The 17,338-nt window shown below is 42.2% G+C and overlaps 1 protein-coding gene across 1 annotated transcript in view; it reads left to right on the top strand.

Annotated features, from left to right (window-relative positions):
- Window positions 1-17,338, top strand: part of LOC113968745 (multiple epidermal growth factor-like domains protein 6) — a 194,654-nt gene that overhangs the window by 115,240 nt on the left and 62,076 nt on the right. The window contains exons 6-7 of the mRNA XM_027685574.1: window positions 8,958-9,080; window positions 15,107-15,229. Of these exons, the coding sequence (XP_027541375.1) occupies window positions 8,958-9,080; window positions 15,107-15,229 (246 nt within the window). The remainder of the gene's footprint in view (window positions 1-8,957; window positions 9,081-15,106; window positions 15,230-17,338) is intronic.

Genomic DNA, 17,338 nt, shown 5'->3' with positions numbered 1-17,338 from the left:
CTTCCTTTTTGGCTTTTCTTTGCTGAGATGCTGTGTGCTACACTGAGGTCCCAAAATGGATCGTTCTTTTTTGCTATATAGACTGAGAGTGGAGAAAAATGTACAGATCTGCTTTGTGAAGAGGTGGAAAATATGTATTTCTTCACGGCTGTGTGAAAACATCACGGTATTCTCAGAGGTCTGTCTGTGAAATTATCATATTCCTTCCTTTAATTCTATACTCTGATTTTCTTGCAAATTAGCTGGTCTAAATAATTGCTCAAAACTTATATATATATATATATGTCTGTGTGTGTATATTTAATGAAGAATGCCTTGAAACTCTAATTAGGGCTGCTTGACTCCAAAGCAGTTTACATATCACAAGCTTACACAGCTATCAAACAGATGCTTCTCCTTTTTTTCATTCAGCTGACATTTTCATTTTCTCTGCATATTTTGAGGACTGAGCAGTGATGTGTTTTGACTCCTGAGGCTACAGATGATATCAAAATGAGGATTAGAAATGAAGCTTTACCTGTCAATTAAGTTGTTAAGCTTGTCCTCCACAGTGTCTACACTTTGAAATGGCCTGTTTATTGAATTTGAAATAGTTTTCATTCTTGACTTTGTTTAAATTGAATGGACAGTTCTAATTATAATCTTCAGGGTTTTCAACTGCAACATATGGTTTGCATATAGAGTTGTGGATGAGGAACTCTTGGATGTTTATTGAGCTAAACCACTGTTAAATGTCTCAGGAGAGAGTGGCAAGTCAGGCATTGAAAGTGAGAAGAAATGGGCAGTACAAATATTGGCCAATTTTCTCTTTTCAATTCACTCTGTCCAGGAGGTCTCCTGGGGGACATCTGAGAAATGAACTGTGGTGGAGGGATCCAGGCATTGGTGAGGAACAAGTCACCACTTTCAGTGGTTGCCTTGTCCCCATTCTCACATAAAAGCAGTATTAAAAAACAAACAAACAAACAAAAATAAACAAACAAGGAAAAATTCTTAGAGCATCTTTTTCCCTGATATATTCCTTCCCCATCCCAACAGTGAATTCAATTTACCAGGATCTTTGGCAAGTCAGTGTCATGCTTTCCAATCACCTGTGGCCCCACTGACAGGGTCGTGTGACATCTCACAGCAGTTTCATCTGTTTGTTCTCCAATACAGCCAAGATCAAGAAATGGAATCCAGTTTTTTAGACTTGATGGGGTGAATTGTCCCTTTCAGTGCCTGTAGAAGTCCCCTCCCCAAAAGCAGGTTGTGGGGGAGGTCACAGTGTGCTGGGAGCAGCCCTTGCCGTTTCTCTGCAGCTGCTCCATGGATCTGCCAAAAATACCATGGCTTGGAGATGCCTCTATCCTCTTCCCTCCTTTAAAACAGGCATCAGGAGATGTGTTTCCTTTCAGATCTGGACATAGGTATTTACTACCTAAGGCAGACATGGTCCCATCAATGACATTTTCAGCTTCTCACAGCACTGTGGTCTCTGTCCTTTGGTGTTCTCTGTATAAGGAGAGATAAACCAGAGGTAAGAGAAAGGAAAGCCCAATCTAGGCACAGCTAGAAATCCTTGAAACTACCTGGGAAAACATCTGAAGTCTACGGCAAGGTACCAACTACAAGGTAAAAGATTCTCCTCTATGATGTGTCTGAATCTCCAAGGGAGATCTGAAGGGAGGTGACAGACTGAAAGACAATGAATCCAGTACAAAAAGCTTTGGTTATTTAATTTGGTTATTTAATGCCATTATTTACCTTCCCCATTTTCAGGGGAAGGTAAATAATCAGGTAAGTTGGAAAGCCTATTTCTGTGCATGGCTAATTGAACAGTCCTGCCAAAGGGGTGCTGGTTAAAGCTGCTTTGTCCTTAATCCTGGGTGAAGAAATGTAGAAATGTAGAAATCTGACTGCACTAATAAGGGTGTTCCTTCACTGTGGAGGCTAAATGGGTAAGAAATCACTAACCAAGCCTTTTAACCAGCATCTTACCAGGCCTGATGTGTCCCTTTTGGTAGTTTGCTGAAGCCATTCCATTAATTAATTCCATTGTAGCAGCCTTGCCTTGGACACCTGTGACTTACAGGAATGTGAGTGAGCTGCAGTGATCGGGGTAACCTGGCTGGCTTGGAACCAGAGCAGACAAGGGATGCTCATCTAATCCATCAGAGGGGCCAGGAAAGGGCAGAGCAAATAGCTGAGGAGCAAAAATAAAAGCCTGGGAGCACTAACAGTTCAAAATGACCCAGCTGGCTCTGCAGGAGCACATTTATCTACGCTGAAAGCTGTTTCATGAAGGTGTTTTAACACCAGGTTCTAGCAGACCACTCAAAAGAGCTTGTAGCATATTTGTGGGGGTTTGTGAAGCATAAAAACGCCCTAGACTAGGGGGTTTGCAATTTAAAATCTCCCAGCCATCCAAAACTGCTCTTCTCAATCTTTGCTGCTCACTTTGGTCCAATGAAAAAGAAATATGTTTTCTATTAATATGAACATTTTTTTTCTTTTTGATTTTAGACTTTATTTTTGACCAGACTTTAAACTTGTATTTTACTTCCTCGAGTCAGTGCCAGTGTCAAACTTCCTTCATGGTGGAAAAGATGGACAAATATTTTTCGAGTAACAGGAGTTTCAAACCTCATCCAATCAAAGTTTCAAACCCTGGAAACCACTTTAGAGTTAGTAAAGCAGGAGAGATCCTTTAAAAAACTTCTGCTGCAAGAGCAAATTATGTCCTGCTTAGCAATGAGTGCATTTGTGAAAGGATTCACACTGGTTGTCAAATTACGGACATTTTTAAGCTTGAGACTTGAGAGATTGTGATTTAAAGGAAGATATGAGTTTAATCTGTTATAAATTTACTTACTTATAGCAATAACAAGGTCTTATTTTCAGTTTTACTTTTATAGAATAATTTCTGACTTTTGTGATCAAGTTAAGAATGGCTGGGAACCAAGTCTGTTTCCCTTCCTTCCCTTAAGTGCATAAATTATTTAATTTAGAGGCACACTAAATTAATGTGTAAAATACACCATGTAAATTAGTGGGGAAAGACCATATGATATTTTCACTTCATAACTTGTGTGAGGTTTAAACATCCTTTGGAATATATAGAAGAGAGTAGTCATAGTGTAGTTACAAATAACAGAAGGGAAAGCACTGTCATGCATCTTTGTTGATTTTAAATAGCATGTTAAATAGCAAACAATCAGAGTTTTCATGTCAGATGTACTAAAAGATCTTCAGCTGAAGAGATGGGGGAGCTGGTCAGGGCAAGGGAGGGATAAGACAGATTGTTGGAACTTACTTCCAAGTGAATGTTCAAGTTGAACAGTTTATGCACTTGTGATAATTTTAAATAGAGGCATTTAAGATTTCTCGTTGTGGTTCTTTACTTAAGATCCAATCTCCTCTCTTTCTCTATCACCATCATAACTGGCTGATCCCCACAATGTCATGTGGGGACCAACGAGCTGCAGAACTCCCTGGGTAAAGAGGAGCCAAAACCTGATTTTACTGAATTTTGAGATAATCCTGCAAAGATTAGACCATGCTTCCTCTTTTTGGTCATGTTTTTTTACTATAATTACTATAATTATTTTTAATTATAATCTGACTTAAAAACCACCAGAATAAACTGTCTCCTAAGTAAAATACAAGCAGGGTTTTGTGTTTCTCTGCTTTTGCTGGTCACATCCTTTCTGCAGCGAGCTGGGGGATTGTGGTCGCTGGGAAATGGAAACGTGTGTGTGTCATTCATTCCAATATTATGTAGTATTTCTCAGGATTTCTGCTAAAAAGGGTGTAGTTTTGCTTCTGTGAAAGTCGTTTGGGCCAGATCTGCAGATGGCACTGTGGTGGTTTGGGTCCCTGGGTGCAGGTGACTGTGCCAGCAAGAACACAGAAAGGGTTCTTACATCAGCTCCCAGCTGGACAGAAATATTTTCATCCATAGGAAGTCTCTGTTGTTTGTGAGGTGGGTGATGTTCAGAACTCCTTGGTTCCTGCCTCTCTGTGGTGTTCTTTGCTTGCTAAAGTAAAGAGCTTTTGCCAAAAAACAATAAATAAATAGATAAATATAATCCTGAAATCATAGAATTGTTAAGGTTGGAAAAGACCTTTAAGATCATCAAGTCCAACTGTCAGCCCAGCATCACCACCATGTTCACCACTAAACCATATCCTCAAGTGTGAAATCCACACTTCCAGGACAGTGACTCCACCACTGCCCCAGGCAGCCTGTTCCAGTTCTTTACAACCCTTTTTTTCCCCTTATATCTAATCTAATATTTTTCCTTATATCTCATCTAAATTATGAAGTCGTTACAATCCAGTTCTGGTTTCTTTCTCCATCACTGCTTGGGCACTGGGAAGAGGAAATTTTGTCTCTGTTTATCTGTCAGAAAGTACTGGCTTTGAACAGCTCTCAATCTGTGCGTGTTTTTATATCCAAGAGAGAAATCCTGTTCATTTGTCACCCTGAAGCAATGCCACTGGCTCGGTGAAGCTCCCTGAGAGTTAAACTTTGCTGTCACCCTGTGCCCACTTGGACTTCACGTGGTGCTCTTGGCATTGTCCTCAGTGTGAATGCCATCCCTGGGATACCCTTGGCACATCATCTCTCTTTCCATTCAGGATTCTCAAAATGTGATCCTTCAGGTGTTTACGTGCACTTTTAAGGATGTGCCTGTTGCAGCTCTTGACCTGCAAGTGCTGCCGGGCTGTTCCAAGTGGAGAACTTAAAAACTGGGAGCTGAAAAGTAGTCCGTGTCTTGCTCAGCATGGTCAGAAAAGAGGGGAATATCATAAAAATTGAGAGGATAATGCAAAAACGCAGTCCTGCTGCCATCAGAACAGTCTTTTTCCTTCTCTTGGGATTTAGTTCTGTATATTGTTTACATTTCTTATAAAAGCAAAGCTATTAGTTAGGGAATTGATCTGGCAGCATCTTGCTTTTTTTTTTTCCTTTGTAAAAAACATGATTTCAGGCTTAGTATTTACCAGTGTTTAACACCACTGTTGGTGTATTTTTTAGGAACTGATTGATCATAGCTGTTCCTAACATTTTAGTAATGATATGAAAAAAGCCACTGATGTGATGACCCTGAATTCCAAACAAGCAGTCACACAGCTCTGCATTGGGCAGAGAAAACAGACTATTGCCAGTGTGGCTCCTCAAATCAATTAGGGACAAAGCTCCTTGAAGATTAGCAGGTCCCTTAGTCAGGGGTGTGGTGGACTTCACAACCTGTAACTCCTTCAGCTTGGAAAGGGCACAGTGCTGACAGTGGGTTGGGCATTTGTACGTTGCATCCTCTTTTCCCGTGTTCAGAACTTGGGATGTACCTTGTGATGGGATGGAGGGAAAGTCAGTCCAAATGCACAGACCTCAGAAGCATGAAGAGACCTGAAAGATGCATGTCAGGATGGCTAAAATACTTTGCATCTTGGAAACACACAGACTATTGGCTTGTATTGAGTACCAGATTATTCCTCCCAGGTTGTTCCCGATGAAAAGTGGGTAAACAGGAACACAGGGAGATATCTTCAGTGGGGAATCCCACTATAAGGCACCTCTGTTGAAATCTTCTGAGAATGAGAAGGAGAACATCCACAGTGCCACCTCTGCTTTGGTCACCCAGCAGTATAATCCCCTTGGCAAGGCAGCCTGGGGGACAGCACACAGTTCTCATTTCCCCTCTTGTCTCTGTGGATTGCTTTCCCTCTGTTTTGTGAGAATTCAGTTGCTTTCATCATAGTCTGACTTGTGATAAGCAAGCCATGAGTGGCTTGAAATTCAGGTTATTCAGATAAGCATCCTAAGTTGTAACTATGGAAAGTTGAGCACGTAGGTGTTTCAGCTGGATCTGCAGTGAAAACTAATCCAAATTTAGTCATAGATACAACCTTCCATAGTCCCATAGTATTCTAGAATTATAATATAATGACTTTATATTTCTGGAATACTTAAAAATAGTTTTATACATTCATTATTCTAGAATATTTCCATCTTTTTATAGCTATTCCCATGTAGAAAAATCAGTGGCTATTTGTGTGCCTACAGCAGCATAGGCTGTTATTTTCTTGCTGTGTGTGTCCTTTACTACCATAGCAGTTCAAACGTAAAAGTCCAAAGAGTTTGGAATTTTAAAACTTTCAAGTGCAGTTCAAGCACTTAGATCAGTGTCTGCTTTCCAGACCGCTCCCCAGACAAAATAATTAAGGAATTTTTCTGCTGTAACTGTGGGCGAAGCTGTTTCCTGGCCTGGAGATGGAGGAGACACAGAAAGGCGACAGCACCTTGCATTATTCTTGATTTTATCTGTGGGATGTGAAGGAATCTTTCAGCGTATAATCCTCAAAATATTGATCTTGCAGAGGAAGGCTGAGGCTGGAAGGGATCATCTGTCACCAGGTTTGCTGCTCATGTGGTGTCGTGGAGTTGCATTGTGGGTTTGAGGGTCTCGCCTCTGGTTTCCCCCCACTTGCTGCAGGGAGTCTCAGGGTGGGGGTAGATCCAGCTCAACTGTACAAGTATTGTGGGATCTTTTATTTTTCATTGAATTATATTGCCTTTTAGCAATATCATTGCTTTATGGCTCTCTGGGATGTGCCAGCATGAGGGAAATACCACTGAAGGAAGAGCTGCTGGGCTCCCTTTAAACCAAGTCCCTTCTTTTAAATCTTCAGATCGAGACTAATGAATAGCACTAACTTCAAGCTCATTTTTATTATCTGGACTATTTTTTCTCCTTTGTAAGTGCCAGTATTCTAACTTAAAACTGCATTTGGTGTATGAGAGAAAATCTGCAGCTGATTGTAGCCCATAAAATGAATATATTGAAGCTCCCAGTGTTTGAGTTTATTGAGGTATAAATACTAGAATGTGGCATACTATATAGTTCAGCTGATTCCTTGTTCTATTTTTCTGAGTCTTTTTTCTAATTTTGTTTCTCAGATACTCAATACAAATAGTTTCCTGGGTTTGATTTTGCCCTGGCATTTTTCAGGCTGGTTCTTAACAATATGAAATTCAACAAGTTGAATAACATTTTCTATTTACTGTTTACATTTTAAGAAGCAAAGTTTCTGTTTAAAAAAAAGGAGAAATTCCAGATGTCTCCAGGCAGTAGAAAATGTATGTAGTATACAGTCTAATAAAATGGCAAATATAGCAGAAGTATAAAAAAGTGGTTCATGTTAGCAAATGGTCTGAATTTAAACACCAGTCAACACCAGGACTTCATTTTAGGTGAGGGAAATTCACATGTGAAGTATTAAAATATAACTTTATAAATACATGTCCTTAGGACTGGGATGTTGTGCATTTCCAAATCATCTTTAAAACTTCCCTTTTCATTTAATTTTGATTAGATTTTCTAAAATGGAATAAACATAAAAGCATTAAAAATATGTTAACCATGAAAGCTAAATGCAAAGCAGATATACCCACAGCAAAGATATGAAAGCCAGACCCCTTGTTCCTCAAGGCCAATATGGGAGGGAAACCCCTTCACTGCCGGCTCGTTTCCCCACAGGAGCACTTGTGGATTTGCCCCTCATCAAATGATTTCAGAACATGATGTAAAGGGCAATTAAATCAACAAGAGGCTTTAGTGTTGAAAGGGGAGTTCCTTTTAGATGTCTGTTGCAGGAGGGAGGTTTGGCTTTGGAAGGAGAATGTCTTTGGTGTTTGGGATAATTCGGTACCAGCGTTGCCCCTGGGTGAGATGGTGGGAGGTGGAGTGTTATCCCTTCGGACTGTTATGGAAAGGGCAGACAAATTCTAGGCCAAAACCTGCCAGCTGAATTTTTTTCAGGGAATGGACTAATTGACCCTTATTTTCAGTGACCTCTGTGTTGATTTTTAAGGTAAGGGTGTCAACATGCCAATCAACTGCTATTTACAGCAGCTCGGCTTTGCTGAAAAGATGCAGAAACTGCTTATATGATACTTTTGGAAATTTAGTTTTGTGGGTCTGTTTCAGACCTTCACCTGTTTACTTAAACTGTTCTTGATCTTTGTCCATCATTGTCCATCATTTTCAGAGATAACATTACAGCAGTGTTCTCAAGTTGGTTTAATGCTCATTTCCCTCTTCATTTGAATGTAGTCCCCTAAAATGTGAAATATGGAATGATACCTGCTTAGCTTCAGAAAAGGTATCAACAGGAACTCACATCATTTTCTTGGGAGGTCATCAGAGAAGATGCTGTGGAAAGTTCAGGTGAACACAACTATGATCAAGGGACAACGTTCTCCCCCATCCTGACGGTGTTCAAGGCCAGGCTTGATGGAGCTTGGAGCAAACTGGTCTAGTGGAAGATGACCCTGCCCATGCAGGGTGTTGGAATAAGATAAGCTTCTAAGGTCCCTTTCAATCCAAACCCTTCTGTGATTCTATGATTCTATGACAAGAGTCACAGAAAACGCGGCACAAAATTTTAAAATTTGCTTGTTAAGCTCTCTGTGCATTCCATGGTTGAAAATATAATGGTGATGGAGAGCATGGCTCTTTTCCATTTATGTCACTTGTATGTGGTTGTACCCTCAGGAGCTAATAGGATTAAAGGCCTGATGCAGAAGCAAATCTTCATACAGCAAATTTTTACTGAAGCCATATGTTTTGACCATTGGTACCTACAAGCTCAGATGTTATCTAACCCTAACTCGTTCCCTGTATTTTTCTCTTGGCCCCAAGGAAACAGCCATGTCACAAATCACTCTACTTAACAAGGGCTTCGGAAGTAGAGACTACAGAGGCAGTGCCCACAGGAACTTGGAAAAAATGCCATAAAATTCTGATTTTCTTTGCCCTGTTTACGGCGCCGAAGTGAAGCAAAAAACAGCCCAGGCCGAGTGCAGGGGCTGCGTTATGTGTGAGCCACGTGCTGTCCAGGAGAACCGGGGTGTGCCCGTGCTGGGGCTCCCTTATAAGCCTTCCTCACCATCTCCCTTCCTTCTCCAGATGTGGATGAGTGTGCTGTGGTGAACGGTGGCTGCCAGCAAGGCTGTGTCAACACTCCCGGCTCCTTCCACTGCCAGTGCCGGGCGGGATTCCGGCTCCACGCCGACGGACGCACTTGCATCGGTAAGGAGGCATTAACAAGCACTTCACCTACTTCCAAAACGTTGTTTTTCTCTGCTTAAACCTGTCTTTGTCCAAGTGCAAAGGTTTGTAGACTTCCCTGGTCTTAGTTTTTTACTAATTCACAAAGGGTGTCATTATCCATCCCACTTCAAGCAGCTTGCAAGAGCTCAGGTATTGCCAAATTTACTCCTTTTTTGTTTGATTTTTTTGTGAACAAAAAGCAGTGATGGTGTCCCATATTTGTGAAAATTCCTTCTGTTTTGCATGAAAGAAATACAGTGTTTTCATGTCAAATGACGACATTTTTTGAATTCTGAGTGTTTTGTCCTTTGTGTCCTTTGTGTCCCTGTCCTGGGACTCGATGGTTTTAAAGATCTTTTCCAACCTAAATGATTCTGTGATTTACAGTGTGGAGTTACCCTGTGTGTGCTCATGTCAGTGACAGCACCACTGGGCTCAGCAGTTCAGCCTGTGACACGCTGCCCATTTAAGTGGAGAGGATTAGCAGCCATTAGAAATAAACCCTGTGTTTCTTAGGTTGGACTCTGAGCCCTCAAACAAGACATAACAGAGTAAATTCTTCATGTTGCTAAAAATAATAATATAAAATATACAGTCCTTGTATTGCATTTAAATCAGTACAGAAGTCAAGTTGCTGAATTCTGAAAAAAAAAGATTAAAATGTTCTTTAGTCTGGAAAGAGGAGAAGGGCATCATTTGTTTAAATTTTTAACCCTGATTTGAAGTAATATGAGAAGAACAGTCAAGTGTGGTCAGACCACATCTGCAGAATAAGTTCACTCACACTGGTCATTGTCTCAGTTCTTGCTCAAAGTCCCTTGGTTGTGCTTAACATCAGCCAGGGATGTCATCACTCATTCCTGGTATTATCACAGCAGTACATTCACTGATGCAACTAGAACACAAGAGGTACCCGTGCTCAAGCTGTGGGAGTAATGGTTTGGGGGTTTTTTAGTTAAAAATATACTTTTTTTGTTGGGTTTATCACATAGAGAGACTTTTCAGTGTTTTGGTAATTAACTGCAATTAAAAATATGGTAAAGTCTCAATCTTTTCTTGATTATCTTATTTAGTGAAGGAATGGGTAGGAAACACTATTGTTAGAGAAAAAATTATGTAAAAGCAGAGTGGTTCGTATTTAACTAGAAACAGTAGTGTTTTTCTGTGAATTAAAAGAGAATTTTTTCTCTCTCTGATCAGATCTGACCAGGGAAGACCCAGAAGTGAAAAAAGTGAGGTTTGAGTTACATGACTTTCTCTGAATAGTCTCATTTTTAGCTGTGGTGGAGAGGGAATTTTATACAAAAAAAAGACTGAAGTGACTTTGGGGGAAAAGAGCACGATAAACTGAATGATAAATGCAAAAAGTAGATATTATGGCAGTTGAATGACTTTGCCTTTGCAATATGTAATACTTTCTGTGGACATAGATTAGCAAAGTTTTCTCAAGGTCCAAATAATCAAGAAGCTCAGTTTGGAGTTGTCAGAGCTGGGAACAGTATCAGAGAAAAAGTTTTCATTTCACAAATGTAAGTATTCTCAAGAAGTTATTAAAATACTTCATGCAGTGATCAGTTTTGTTTTCAATATCTCAGAAATTATCAAGGAGACACAGAAATAAATCCTAAGATGAGAGTCAGGAGTGAGTTTCAAAAAGAGCTGCTATCATGATAATGGATTTTCACAATACTGACAGAGGATATTGAGTTCTGTTTCAGCTGCTTAGGCAAGACACCAAAATAAATGGATATAATAAGCTCTAATGCATTGGAGCACAAGACAGATACTAATTGATGAGAAGCATTTCCTATAAACCAGTAATCCAGGAGTGCCGAGAACTGGGATTTGGGCAGAGGTGCTTGTTGGGGATGGAGAGTTCGTTTCTTCTGCTGCCCAAGGTTATACATTCAGCTTTCACCACTCATCTGATCGAGAAGTAAACCCAGTAATGCACCTCTCTTTTGACCTCGTGCAGCTAAACAGAATATGTAGCATTTCAAATAGGGCTTGGATTAGCAACAGTATTTCTTCCATGGATGCTTTAGAGGGTGTAACGATCTCTCCCACACGCTGAGAATAAAAAGGGACTACATTCCAGCACTGTGCTGTTTATGGAAGGTGATTATCTCAGCTGCAGAAATAAGAAACAATCATCCCTTTAGACAGGCTTTTCAGATGAGCCCAGCCCAGATTGCTGTTGCATTCATTCTTTCCACGTCTTCTTTTTCTTTTTTGGCAACCCTGTGTTTCTGAGAGCAAAAGTGCCAAAATCATTTGAGGGGAAGCAGATTTTTCAGCCTGGATGGCTTGGACGTCTCCCATACATAAGGAAGTGGATCTATCATCTTATAAGATATTCAGCCTACATGTGAAGACTCAAAAACTTGGGATAAGCTACTTTCTCATGTGATTCATGGAATATTAATGAACTTCTGTCACAAGCTCTTTCCAGTGAGTCTGGTCCTCCTGCCATGTCATCATAGTGTGTTTGGGATCCTGACCAGTCGCTGGTGCTTCATCCTTCCATTGCCAGTATGATCCTCAAAGTACATGGATGGAGGAAATCTGTTTGTTCTTCCTCCTGCTCTCATTAGAAACTTCTGCTTTTACCCTAAGGCAAAGAACCTCCAAAATAAATTCCCTTGTTCAGTGAAAACCAGTTTGTGAATGTAAAATACTTCATTCTTGGATCCTTTGATAATATCTGATATTTTGTGTCGTGCCAGAATCCCATCTTTTCCAATGATCCTTTTCTTTCTTTAGCTTTTTAGGTCCCACAAATTTTGCTCAATATCTAATTCATTTTTAGATATATGTGCCAGACCAAATATTCACTACAAATTAGGTAATTAGAATAAACAGAGGTAACACTGTCCAATTTTTTGTTTGTTTTGTTCGTAATGCCTTGATTTTGTTATTGCAATGAATTTGGCTTCACTGGAGCTTAACTAACTGCTATCTGGAAAAGCTGAAGCTCAGAAAGAACATGTTTATTGTAGTATCAGGCTGTGGTTTTGGATTGTTGTAGAGTCATTGTCTTCACTGGAATTCATTCCTGTTTGAACTCCTAGAAGTGAAAGCAAAGCCTGGCTGTTAGACCCCGATTCATCTCTGGTGCCAGCTGTTATCTTTGATGTCTGATGCAGGCTTTTATGGAGATTTTAGCACACTGAGGCTCTTAACAGAGGAAGTAACAAAGAAAATATCTCTACAACTCTATAATCTATGTTTTCCCACATAAATAAAAGCACCGTATTTCTGAAGTTACAGTTCTTACATTGCTAAGCTTGGATTTAAGGTGATGGAAAACATAGTCTTGAAGAGATTTCATGTTCTAACCCCTTGGTTGCTATACATGCATCTAACTATGGCTTCAGACTCAGCTCTTTCTCAAAATATGACCATTATAAAAAACTAATGGGTTGAGAAATGTGTGTTTCTCAACTATCAGGAGATCAGGCCTATGAGAAAGCTGGAGAGGGACTTTTTATGAGGACATGTAGTGACAGGACAAGGAGAAAGGGCTTCAAACTGACAGAGGGCAGGGTTACATTAGATATTAGGAGAAAATTCTTGGCTGTGAGGATGGTGAGACCCTGGCACAGGTTGCCCAGAAAGGCAGTGGCTGCCCCATCCCTGGAAATGTTCAGGACTAGTCTGAACAGAGCTTGGAGCAACCTCGTCTAGTGGAAGGTGTTCCTGCCCTGGGCAGAGAGTTGGAACAAGATGATTGTTAAGGTCCCTTCCAACCCAAACCATTCCATGATTCTATGACCCTTGTCTTTCCTGCATGATGCCTCCCACCTCTGTCCCCCTTCCAGCAACGCTGCCTCCCTCTCTTGGCATTCCCAGACACGGCAAAGAGCCATGGCCGTGCCTGTGCCACCGTTCCTATTGGTGCTTCACAGAGGGGCTGGTTTTCCACCAAACTTCAGAAGTAATTCCTTAAAAGCAGAGGGCATTCCATATTTCTTCCCAGACCCTGTGGAGGTGCTCAGACCTCCAGCCACAAGCCCCTTTAAGACAGGTGGAATTAGACTCATGTCGTGCCGAGTCTCTCCCTCTTTCTGATCAGACAGCGCTTGGCAGCACAAGCACAATCCATCCTGTTCTGTCCCCGGAGGCTCTTCTGCTTCAGTCTGGCACCTCCTCTCATGTATCCAGTGTGATGCCTCGGCAGCAGCCGTGATAAACCTGCCCTGGCTGCTCCGGAGGAACCTCTGGCTCCCCGGCCACTGGCAGAGCCCACTCCGGACTGGGATGAACGGCCTCGCCAGCACAAGCTCTTGGCACAGGACTCCACACCTGTGCCCTTCTGCCTTCGAAGCCTCCAAAATTCTCATCACGACAGGTTGCTGCTCGTCTCCTCTTGCATCCAGATTGGCTTGTGCCCAGGAAAGGAGGGAGGAAAATGGCACTTTTAAAAACCGAGATGTATATTCTGTCACTTGGTTTTAAGATGCTTTTCATCTTCTGAAATATTTTCATCTTATTTGAATATTCTTGCTGAAAAAACAGGCCTTTGGATACAAATGTGCAGGAAGCTGGAAACTCAGAGTGTATGGGGTCTGCTGCCTCCCGTGTAGACACAGAGCTGCTTTCAAGTTCCATCGCTAACAGGGCAGGAGGTTCATGGGCATAGATGGAGATCAGAAGCTGGGTCAGGTCCTTGTGCAGTGAGGTGCCTCCTGCCTCCTGCTGGGTGTGCATCCAGGAGAATGTAAAAATTTGCTTTTCTTTTCGCCTTTTATCACATACTTGAGTGCACACACTCAGTATTTGCTAATTGGTGGCATAGGGTGAAACGAATCCTGGAGCAGGCTTTGTGTCTAACGTTTGCTAATGTCTATTACAGATAAATGAGTCCAGATAAATGAATTACAGATTAATATGAATATTCCTAAAATAAATATCAAAGCTCTTTGATGAATTTCATTGGGTTCAAAGTTTGGTGCCTTCCCTGAACGACCAAATAGTCTTTTCATTTGCTCACGGAGAACATGGAATTGCAGAGAACATAAAATCACAGAATGGTTTGGGTTGGAAGGGACCTTAAAGATCATCTCATTCTACCCCCCTGCCATGGGCAGGGACACCTTCCACTATCCCAGGTTGCTCCAAACCCCATCCAACCTGACCTTGGACACTTTCAGGGATGGGGCATCTACAGCTTCTCTGGGTAACCTGTGTCAGCACCTCACCACCCTCCGGGTCAAGAATTTCTTCCTAATATCTAGTTTAAATCTCTACATTCTACATCCCTGCTGTTAAAATATATGTAAATTCAGCCATGCACACAGTCACACTTCCATCCATACAGCACAATAGCAGCTTCAAACCATCACTCTTATTTTTACATGCAGCGTGTGAATAGGTGTGGGTGTGTGTGAACATATTTTGGCAGGAGGAGAAATGTTTCTCCAGAGGCCAGGGATATGTGTTGAACAAAAAAGAATATTAATTTGCTTGGGTGAAAGAAGCAGCGTCTTTTGAGATGTACTGAAGACCCTCTGTTCCTGTGGTTTGCTTTGTAAATCTGTCCTGTGGAGCTTTTGGCTCCTGTCGTTTGCATTTTCCTATGCACAAGGCTGAGGAAATCAGCCTGAAAGACAATTTTTATTATTATTATTATTTTTAATCAATGAAAGCAAGGAGAGAAAAAAGCAATCATTGGGCAAGTGCCAGCAGGGCTGCTCTTTTCCTCCCCTCCTTACCTCAGTGGATTCTCAGCGCTTTGGTGCTGTCAGATCAAAGGGTGCTGTGCTTCAGTCAGCATTACAGCCCTTAGATCTCACCTGCCTCTCACTGGAATTAGGCTTCCACCGGTGTGGGACACTGTGTCAGACAAGCCCCGTGAACACAAGGGAGGGTAATCACTCAGGGGATGGGACAGGTGCATTTATGAAAGCAGTTTGGCTGTTTTTACTGTCATTTATATATTTAAAATAGGAAATAAGTTTCTCAGGTTGTTGACGTGCATTCCTCCCTTGCTTCCTTGTCTCCAGCCCTCCATTCCTGCAGCGTTAACAACGGGGGCTGTGAGCAGGAGTGTGTTCAGCTCGAGGACCACTACAAGTGCCAGTGCCAGCCAGGCTACCAGCTGAGGAGGGATGCCAAATCCTGTGAAGGTAAGTCCTGCTCTACGTGCCCAGAGACACACAGTAAAGGCAATTTAAAAGACCCCAGGCTGGTGTTTTGGGTCACTGTATTCATTCCTATTTCCCCCTGCTCTCCAAAAGGAGCTTTAGGAATCACTTATTAACAGGGTTTTAAAATGACACGTGTTTGAGGTGTGAAGTTCACATTGAATCACAACTTCAAACAAGATTTTGGCCTCGTAGACCCCTGGCTGCTCCTTGCACACTGACAATGGTGAGATAGGTTAGGAACTTAATCATGTTTTAACTCTAACATTTTATTACTCATCAAGTTGTATATAGAGTTGCCCTGTATAACATGTTTTATGCTACATGAAGTGTTTTCTTTATCTGCTTTTGGCTTATCACAGTCTGATTCATTCATCCTCCCCTTCACGTTTATAAGCACTCTCGCAAGCAGAACAGCAGTGCTACCTTTGGGTTTGATTGTTGCTTTTCTTTTCTCATATATCTCAAAATATTCATCAGTTTTTAAGGCAGCCCCCCCATTCCCCAACGCAAGCTCACACACTCATACCCTCGAATATGCCAGAGAAAGATAGGGCCAAATTTATGGATTTATTGCACTAAAATCCCTGTCACAAAACCGTTTCCATATGGCTCCTCTTCTGCTCAGAGATTTTATATGCTGTGTATGAAGTGTAAGTAAATCCTGCTGTTCAGCTTGATTCCAGCTCCCGCCGTGTGCAGCGAGCGCTCGCCCTTCGCTTTTGGCCCCCCCAAATCCTGCCCTCTGCAGAGACTGTGCCTCAGTGAGCACCCACAGCAGGCTGACCTCTCTGTCTCTCACAGGGTGGCTGGGTTTTGTCCCTGAGATTATCAGGAAAAGTTGGAAAAGGGGAGCTTTAGTGCAGAGAGAGCATCAGAAACCTTGCTCCGCTGTCCTCCATCCTGTTTCCAAATCTCTTGTGTCTCCTCCGCTGCCTCTGGCACTCCAGATGTCCTTTGCCAAGCCATGTGCAGAAAGCTGCATAGAGCTTTTTGGTGGTTTTTATGGTGTTGTGGTAGGACAGTGGTTGGATCAGTGGGGTTTAACTGTGGCAATGCCTGGGGAGGTGAAAGTTGTCCCTGGGTGGCCACGGAGCAGCTCAAACCTCCATGTGCCACCTCATGCTTTATCCCAGCTGCCAGCTGCTGGTTCAGCTCAGCAGCCAAACCAGCAGGCTGGGACCCCTGATGGGGGAGGTTTTGCCACTGCTGTTCCCTCCCTCACATCGTGGGGCTGATGAGGGTCAGCCCCTCACCAAAGGCAGTGATTTGTCACCAGCTAGTAATTATTGAACAGTGGAGAAGGGGCAGGGTCAGCTCTGCAGGTGAGACCTTGCCTGGATCTGGCCTGGGTGCCTGCTTACCTGTGTTCAGGGCGTGGAAATCAAAATAAATCAGTGCAGCCTCCCCAGGAGGGCAGCTGAGCTCAGAGGGAGGAGGCTCTGTAAGCAGAGCTCAGCTTGCAAAATTAATACCAAGTAGGATGTTCTTCCCCCATAAATACCTTAGTGAATGAATGCCTGGGAGAGAAAAGTGCTAGTTGAACCAATGGACAAGATTTTTACAGGAACAAATGAGGCTGAAGTGGCCATGAACACATTTGGGTTGGCAATCAGAGGTGTTTTAAGTAGAAAAGGTGGGAGGAGGTGAACTTGTAATTTCCAGCCACAAAGCATGGCTGCTGTAGGCATGGTTTGGATGGAGAAAGCTCAGCATCATGAGGGTATTTACCACAGCAGGTGTAGCTGCTCTGCAGGTGTGAATTCATGCTTGCAGACTCCTTGGGAGCTAATGCTGCACCCCATAGCCCTGAAAAGCCATAGAGAAACACTCAAGCCTAGCAATTTTAATCTTACCCACTTTAAGTTTTCCCCAGTGTAGAGTCATGATTACTGTGAACAAGGAAGTTAATTTGATAAGGCCCAATTCTCTTTCTTTATGTGCTCTAGAGGTCATGGCAGGCAGGACTGGAGACCCTGTTCTTTGCAGCCTTGCAGTGAAGGTCTGGAAGGTCCACAGCACACGCAGGGCTCATACTCACACTGCACCAAGGGCATTTGGTGCTGTCTGAGATCAGTGCAATCACCATGG

This window comes from Neopelma chrysocephalum, unplaced genomic scaffold (genome assembly GCF_003984885.1).
Source record: "Neopelma chrysocephalum unplaced genomic scaffold, ASM398488v2 Primary Assembly neopelma1_69, whole genome shotgun sequence".
Classification (NCBI taxonomy): domain Eukaryota; kingdom Metazoa; phylum Chordata; class Aves; order Passeriformes; family Pipridae; genus Neopelma; species Neopelma chrysocephalum.
The sequence above is the reverse complement of the archived record's forward strand: the minus strand, read 5'-3'. Positions and strand labels throughout refer to the sequence as shown.